The sequence below is a fragment of the Triticum aestivum genome, chromosome 1B (assembly GCF_018294505.1).
Source record: "Triticum aestivum cultivar Chinese Spring chromosome 1B, IWGSC CS RefSeq v2.1, whole genome shotgun sequence".
NCBI classification, from domain to species: domain Eukaryota; kingdom Viridiplantae; phylum Streptophyta; class Magnoliopsida; order Poales; family Poaceae; genus Triticum; species Triticum aestivum.
The window spans coordinates 51,933,314-51,941,824 of record NC_057795.1 but is presented as its reverse complement, the minus strand read 5'-3'; the positions used below and the strand labels follow the sequence as shown (position 1 = coordinate 51,941,824).

At 41.1% G+C, this 8,511-nt stretch overlaps 1 protein-coding gene across 2 annotated transcripts; it reads right to left on the bottom strand.

The window, feature by feature from the left end:
* Positions 1-1,012: 1,012 nt before the first annotated feature.
* Positions 1,013-4,198, bottom strand: LOC123106133 (F-box/LRR-repeat protein 14). 2 transcript variants are annotated; one of them, XM_044528350.1, is made up of 2 exons: positions 4,029-4,198; positions 1,013-2,867 (listed from the first exon to the last, which is right to left on the bottom strand). In XM_044528350.1, the coding sequence occupies exon 2, from the start codon at positions 2,847-2,849 to the stop codon at positions 1,389-1,391; it is 1,461 nt and encodes a 486-aa protein (XP_044384285.1). In that variant the 5' UTR covers positions 2,850-2,867; positions 4,029-4,198; the 3' UTR covers positions 1,013-1,388. The 2 variants fall into 2 exon arrangements, with proteins under 2 accessions (XP_044384285.1, XP_044384291.1); XM_044528356.1 differs by having other exon boundaries at positions 4,093-4,193.
* Positions 4,199-8,511: the final 4,313 nt, after the last annotated feature.

Below are 8,511 nucleotides of genomic sequence, written 5' to 3'. Positions count from 1 at the left end.
ACCTCCCGGGTTCTTACTTAAACAACTAGTGAACAGTGTAGTTGTTCTTTAGTTCAGTAAGGCTAGCCATGATGGAATTTGTGTGTTTGGCTGCATCTTGTGGAATTCAAGGCATCTAGAAGCAAGCAGCATCTTGGCCACACAAACAGCTGAAGAAAAGTTGCAACCTCTTGCTTCCTCTATTTGTGCGTTGCTACGAAAAAACCCGAACATGACAAGGCATTAACTTCTTGCTTCCTCTCTTTCAACCTGCTCATCGGCTCGGCCGTCGTTTCGCTCCAGAGTGTCTTCCCATTGTTTGTTTTGTACTAGTAAATATTCCACGATCAGGGCGTGCAGGAGCTAATGTAAATAAATAAATCATTCTCTCTTTTTTTAGCAAGGGAAAGGCGCATGTTTCATTTTAGCTCAAGTATAAAGTGTAACACAAATTACATAGCCAGCAAAGCAAAGCGAAGTTTGCAAACGCAATTCCTACGAGCTGAACTGATGCAACGAACTGTCTTGTTACTAAAATAAAAGGATTCAGAAAATCAGAACCCTTTGAGCGGTGTGTTACATTTGCAATTTCAGGATCTTTGTACCAAGCAAACACATGAATCTCAGTATCTCATCCCTCAAGTGGTGTCTTAATTCCTGCTATTTTCATATGCTCTTGATAGGTAAAAAAAGATGCGACGACCTAAAAAAGGTAAGAAAATGTTTCTGAGTGCTGGATGTCCAGAGCAAAAACATGACGTGACGGCTATGTTATATGCCTTGACTAGTCGCTCAAGTTTCACTTGTTCCTCAACTTCAGGCCATTTTAGAATCTAAACATCTACAATTATAGTGCTAGTAGTAACTAGCACTATACTTTTGAGAAGCAATCAAAGATATCCTCCAGTAGAGTTGATATCAACAAAACAAGCATGCCGCCTTTGTAAATGTCCATCGAAACTTGGACGTAATATTATTACACTACAAAGATCCATACAAAAATTGCCACGCGAACATTGCAGGCAGATATGTATGTGCTCAAAATCACTTCCGTAATAAATAAGGGTCCATGACATTTGCTTAACAGCTTAAGTAATACAAATAACACCAAACGGTCATATAGTGCTTCCACAGCGAAGACGGGGAATCTTGGGGCATACTTATGACGGTTTCGAAGCGGCTATAGAGAATAGAAACTAAGCAACCAGAATTACGGTTGATAGTAATACACAAGTGGTGCCTACTATTAAAGTTTCAATAATCAGTTACCATCCAGAATTCATCATTCATAAATTGCAGTAAAGGTAATAAGGCAACAAAAAGTTCAGAACAGTAAATCTGGTCGGATGATGCCCAGCCTTGTCCAATGGTGCACAATCGAAAACTTAATAATGACTTCAGCAGCAAATTCATACTGAAAAACCAAGTTTCTTCTTCAGGGCATCTGAACATTTGCTGGAGTAGTGAACTGACTTGGCAACACCCTGTGCAGCTTGCAAAGAGACCCTACCACAATGCTCAATGACCAAAGACTCTAACTTATGTGCACGTCCCAGTTCAGCCACTCCTACATCAGTCACCTTATGACACGCCCGAAGTGTGAGACTACTCAAGCATGGGGTGTGCACAATGAAGCGCATCCCAACATCATTTACCGCATGACACAATATAAGCTCGAGTGTCTCCAGATGTGGTGAGGATGAGAGGGCCTTCATCCCCCTGTCATCAAAGAAGTTGGCGTTGTTGAGCACGAGAACACGAATCGGGCAGGACTGAATGAGCACCAAAAAACCCTGCTGTGTGAACCCTATTTCTGATGGCCAGTCACGGGAACATCCTGTAAACCTGAGGTCTACCATCTGAAGCTTACGACAGTTTAGGGCTAGAGCGTAAAGGCTGTTATCAGTAAATGACGTCCTGCTTTCACAATAGCTGACATCACTCGAGAAGCGCTCCAGCTTAAGCCAAAGTGTGATGCTTTTAAGGTTGCTGCAGCTCCGAGATAATGCAATCATGTCATTGTCATTTAGGGCACGAACATACTCAAGGCAAAGCTTCTCCAATGCTTTACACTTCCCTAGGACAACACGAAGTCCTACTTCTGGCCAAGTTTCAATATGCGCCAACCTTAGATCCATCAAACTCTCACAGCAGAAATCATATATATCCATGCTGTGAGCATCGTACGAGGAGTCATAGACCTCATCACCTATGGCTATAAGACTATCATATCTTCCTCTTTTCCTCTCAAACTCAAACTTTTGGAGCTTCATCCATCCTGGACCAAACTTTAGGAAGTCATGATGATTGATTCCTTTGCAATTCTTCACTACAAGCTCTTCCAACGATCCATTCCTACCAAGGTATTCCAGCCACTCTACATTGTCGATTTCATCGCAATCAGTAAGGTGGAGAGCAGAAAGATTTGTGCAGCCAACTGCAACCGAGAAAAGCCCAAATGACGTTATTTTTGGTGCGGAGTTGAGCCTGAGAGACACCAATGTCTTGCAATAAGCTAAACAAGCAAGCCCAGAGTCATCGATGAATGAGCAGAAGCTTAAGGTGAGGTCAATCAGCGAGGAACAGTGAGATGAAAACACAGAAAGGCCTTCGTTGTCCAACTGATTTCCATGTTCAGGTGTCCAACCAGAGTAATCGATTTCCACTTTCCGTAGATTTGGGAACCGGGCATAGAACGATGTCAGGGCTTTTGTAGCGGTGCAAAGACCAGAACCAACACGGATAGCACCCCTTTGATTCCCCTCTATCTTGTAGAGCTGCTTTGACACAAGGGAAAGAGAATTCAGATCACTCGTCGTGGTGATCCTGTTGAGAATCTCTGTCACCAGAGCTTCCGGTAGGTCCTCCATTGAACAGAACAAATTCAGCTGTACCAATCATCAGGTAGTATGTATCAAGGTTGAGAAAACAACCGAAAGAGCTGGACTCAAACTTATGATATATCAGAGTAATGCATGCATGTGAAGATAGACGGAGATCACACCGACGGCAGACACTCATTATGAAGAATATACTGATTAAGTTTGAGCATTTTCTGTATCCGTCCAAAACTTGTCTGTTGTTCATATGCATGGGGATTTATTGAAGTAGCTAGCACCTTATCTGTCTCTAGATTGTTAGAAAGAAAAAATGACGCTACAAAGAAACCTGCAGAATCTGAACCAACAACTTATTTGGAGGTACATAGCTAATTAATAACAAGAAAACCAGAGGATATATGCAAATTAGTTAGTACTAGTAGCTGAGTTCACAGGGAAATCAATCATTTTCCCACAGCCGATGAGCTGAGTTCACAGGGCCAATCTGTCCGTTCAACTAGAGAATACTACAGTAGTATTTGCTGCAATGCTAGGAAAAAAGCTTACTTTCTTTCTACTAGTACTACCTAGGAGAATGGCTTTACAACATTAATGAACTTTGAGCACTCTGCTGTATCTGTCCAAAACTTAACTGTGTGTTGTTCATAAGCATGGAGATTTATTAAAGTAGCTAGCTAGCACCTTATCTGTCTCTAGATTATTATGTTAGGAAGAAAAAATGACACTGCAGGTGGGCCACATCATAAAGGTAAACTAGCGACCACCATGATTAAGTAGAAGAGCCTGAATAATGAGCTAGAATTGACGCAAACAATTTTGCAAGCAGAATTACCACTATTTGCTGAATCTGAACATGAAAAGCAGAGCATATATGCCAATTAGTTAGTAGTGTACTTGTAGGTCTTGGTTGGGCAAGAAAGAAAGTAGGGAAATCAATCAATCATTTAACAGCCACAGCCGACGAGTTGAGTTCACAGAGCCAATCTAATATCTGTTCAACTAGAGAATACTACCCTTACTATTTGCTGCAACCCTAGGCAAAAAGCTTACTTTCTACTACTACCTAGGAGAATGGCTTTCCAACATCAACTAAGTTTATTTATGGATGATATATACTACCGGTTTGGTTTCCCCTATCAATCAAGAACAAGAAAGCGAATCAGAAAAGTAAAGAAAAAAAGCGTCTGCATGTCGAATCGGGGAGCTAACCGAAGGAAGGAACAGGGAGGGAGGGGTCTCTCAGGAGTGGAGAAGCGAAAAACAACGGCGGCACCTTCCTTGAGCACGGCCGGCCTGGAGACAGTAGCCGCCGCCGCTCGACCTCGTTCGGAGCAGCGGAGGAGGAAGAGAGCAGAGTGTAAACCCTAGTACTAGTCTCCCTTGTCTCTGTAATTTCCAGCGGAGCGGAGGAAGATATGGGCTCACATGGGCTCTCCGCACCCGGAATGCCTGCGGGCCGACGCGCACTATTTTTGGCCTTCTACACATTTTTATTCTTGATAAACAAAGAAAAATCTAAAAATTAGAGAAAAATTATAGAATGTTCATATAATCGTTTCAGTAAATGAGTAAATTTTTAAGGCATTGTAAAATATGTCCATGTCCACGAAAACATTTTTTCATCTACTTATTAAATTGTCTAGCAATTTTTTTAAAGTTCATGTGTGTGAAAAGAAATGTTCATGTGCGACGAAATATGTTCACATGTATCAAAATAAAATAAATGTTTGCCTTTATGACAGATTGGGCATGTATATTTTCATAAATGCTCTTGTATTTAAAAATAAATGCTCATGTAGTTCCATAAGAGTATTTCAGAAGGATTCTTACATGTAAAGGAAATGTTCATATATCTTTGGCACGTGTTCACAAACAAGTGCTCATGTATCTCATACAAATACTCATTATTTACCTAGGAAAATAATAACAAGAAAACTAAACAGAAAAAATAAAGGATGAAAAACAAAAGTGAAGATGAGTAAAAGAGAATAGGAATCTAGAAATAAAAATAATAAAAGAATAAAGGAAAAAATAACACGGTCATAGTTATTGCGCCCCGGCACGTTCTGAAATGACCCATATATAGCATAGAGAAGGAAAATAGGTGTTATAAAACATATAAGGATATGGTTTCACTAGTGTAGAAATACCTACTAGCGGCGTTCGTAAAACACAATTAGTGGCTTTGTAGGCCGACGCCGCTAGTATGACGCCGGTGGTAATGTGTCACCAATAGCGTCAATTGCCGCACCCCTAGTATGCCGCCGATGGTAAGGTGTAGTAGAATAACGTTGGTGGTGTTGGGCCCAAAGGTTACTAATAAATAAATAACTAGCTAGTGGCGTTGCGAACTAAACGCCAGAGATACGTTCCGGGTTAGTGGCATTGCCCACCCATACTCACCATTAGTAAATTACTAGAAGAATTGGGCGCGCTTTGTTACACCGTTGGTGTTGTTGGTTTCGTCAAAAAATAATCACTCTGTTTCAAAATATAAGATGTATTACTTTTTTTAAAAAGTCAAACCTTTTAAGTTTGATCAAATTTGTAACGAAATATATCAAAATGCATAATATCAAATTGGTATTTTTAAATTCATCATGAAATGAATTTCCATGCTTTTTTTTGTCTAATATTGTGGATGTCGATTTTTTTGCTCTGAACTTGGTCAAAGACTCAAAGTTAAAGAAATTTGACTTTCTACAAAACTAATACCCCTTATATTTTGACCCATGGAATATTTAGTTTTGCCGACTGGGGAGATGATAGAGTGTGTTTTATTTTTATTCATAATGCGGTTATTTGGTGGACATTTCATTGTGATTCTGTGCTATCTGCTAACCAATCTATATATATACATGGGAAAATTTCTTTGTCAGTGGTTATTGGTGCTACAATATCACATGACGGCGCTTCTTTTTTTAGATGGTGGGAGGATGCACGGGACTGATATGTTTCTATAGACAGGTTGTTGCTGATTGATTTGAAAAATCGTTGGACCAGTTAAAATCGTAAACCAAATTGAAAATTGAATATCTCAATTAAATGAAAGAACTTCAAAATCACGAAACATAGTGAATAAAAAGCATAGAATGAAATAACTTGAAAAAATGTTGACCCGGTCAAAATATGTTGACCCGATTATAAATTAAAATACCTCAATTAATTGTGAGGCCTTGAAAATTAGGAAACGTAGTGTATAGTATAAAAGAATTGTAAGAGAGTTTTGAGAAATTGTTGACCCGATCAAAATCGGGTGACCCAATTCTAGTTGGAGACCTCAATTGAATGTGAACTTTTTAAAACTAGGGAGCTTAGTGTTGTAGAGGATATACTATACTAACATGACACTTTTGACCACGTCACTAGTAAATGTTGAGAGTATTAAAAGAAATACTGCACTGACAGCTTTTTCCTCTAATTAATTCATATTTTCCCTGAAGGCAGGTAGCACGACAGTTATATTTCCAACTGGGGTTACATAAGAAGAAAGTTATAACAAAAACCCATACAAGCATATCGCAACATCTAGGGAAAAGTACACATATATGTCTGGTGCTACTCCTATGGCTCCTCGGTCAGGTTGTTGACAACCAGCTTCATCTAAAGATCGCTGCAGGTGCTTGACCAACCTCCATACCCTTCCTCCTTGGGTACAAATATTCTGACGGGTAATAAAGATTTTCATTTTGATCGTACGTCCTTATCAAGTTGCACAAGTACAATGTTTGCCCCCCAATGATCGACTTTGACTTCCCTTTGCGCAAGTCCAAATTATACGTACGACATTCTCTTGCTTGAGAAATCAATGAATGTTTGGCCAGTGATAGCATTGTACAGGTGCGTGGTGCAACATGACATGCTCTGTTGATGCAAACATGCTATTGTTGTTAGTTCCTGAATGTTTGTTGCTCAAAAAAGTAAAGGGAAACATCAAACAGTGATAAAATGGATGAATTGTCCCTATCTAACAATGGTAAACATCAAACAAACTAAAATTGACGGGCTTGTATATACTCATTGATGAAGTGTCCCCATCTAACAATGGTGCACATCAAACAGTGACATCAGTAATCTTACATAATGTTTACATATTGTACACACCTTCTACGTAAACAAAATAAGTTGAAGAAAACATACAAAAGAAATATGAGGATTGAAGAAATGCATGACATATGTTCTCACACAAATGTTATTAATTGGCAACATTCCTATAACAAATACATATAAAAAGAAAGAGAGGTGGGGAGAAGACCACCGAGGGATGTTGGGGTAGAGGAGGATGCCAGGTAGAGGGCAGCGCCTCATAGCGTGGTTGGTGCTCGGCGCCTGGTCAGATCTGGGTCTTGTTCATCGTCGGGACAGGAGGGAGTCAACATTGTGGGACACACATGGCGCCATTGTGGGGGGCTCGTGGACGATGGCCTCGCCTGCGAGCAGATTCATGGTGATGAGTGGATCAGAGGCGGCATCGCCAATGTGGGATCATGGCCAAGAAGGCAAGAAGTGGACACAAGGGAGCATGTGGAGAGGAGAGGATGGTGGTACGTGGGTGACCGATGCGTAGGAAGGCAACACGGTGGGGAGGCCACCGACGGAAAGGTGACATTGGCTGGTGGTCTACTCATTAGTTGGTAGTCGTTGCGATTGCAAGGATTAGGAGCGGTTCGCTGAGCAGACATGTTTTGTGTGAAAAACAAAAGTTAAGATGAGTAAAAGAGAATAGGAATATAGAAATTAAAATAATAAAAGAATAGGGAAATAAATAAGTCAGTCATTGATTGCGCCATGACCCGTGGGCTGAAATGACCCATAGATCGCATAGAGAAGGAAAATACATGTTTTAAACCAGTTAAGGATTTGATTTCACTCTTGCCGAAAATGCCTACTAGCGACGTTCGTACAACACAGTCAGTGGCGTTGCAGGCCGGCGCCCTAGTATGACGCCATAGGTATGGTGTCACCAGTTGCACTGGGCCGACACCGCTAGTAGAACAACCACTAGTAGAAAAAGGACCTAATATGAGACACATTAGTGCCGGTTTGGTTTTGAGCCGGCACTAATGTGTCCATTAGTGCCGGTTCCGACGGCTAGCCGGCCGTTCTCATTAGTACCGGTTCGTGGCGAACCTATAGTACCGGTTCGTGCCACGAACCGGTACTAAAGATGATGGTGGCAGGGTGTTGTCAGTCTGGGGCCCGCCCAGCACCTTTAGTACCGGTTCGTGGCACGAACCGGTACTAAAGGTCGACGTACATAAACCCTTCGTCCCCCCGAGTCACTCTGTCCTTCCCCTTCCCCCTCACTTCCTCTGTTCTTCCCCCTCTCTCCTCGAGCTCCTCACAATTTTTGCCCAAAATTTGTCAAGATTTGAAGGCCCCCATCCATTCAAATGATCACCAAGGTTAGCAACTTTGTCCTTTCAACTCTCATTGCTAGATTAGCTCTTGCAATGCTTTGTATAGTGATTAATTTGGGAGGAATAATTATATTTGCTAGTATTTGATTTATTTGCAATTTGAGGTCAAAAATAACACTTAGTTTGCATATGTAGGTGTGGTTTACTTAGTGCCTTCTAAATCTCCGTCGTAACCATCGTCGATCGCCCGCACCGTCCCGTCGCCGGCACCACCTTCTGGTGAGGCTCTTGTTTCATGAATGTTTTACATTACCAAATTGATGTTTATGTGA

Excerpts from the sequence above, each read along its gene's own strand:
- LOC123106133 (XM_044528350.1), bottom strand. The coding sequence starts at position 2,849 with ATGGAGGACCTACCGGAAGCTCTGGTGACAGAGATTCTCAACAGGATC.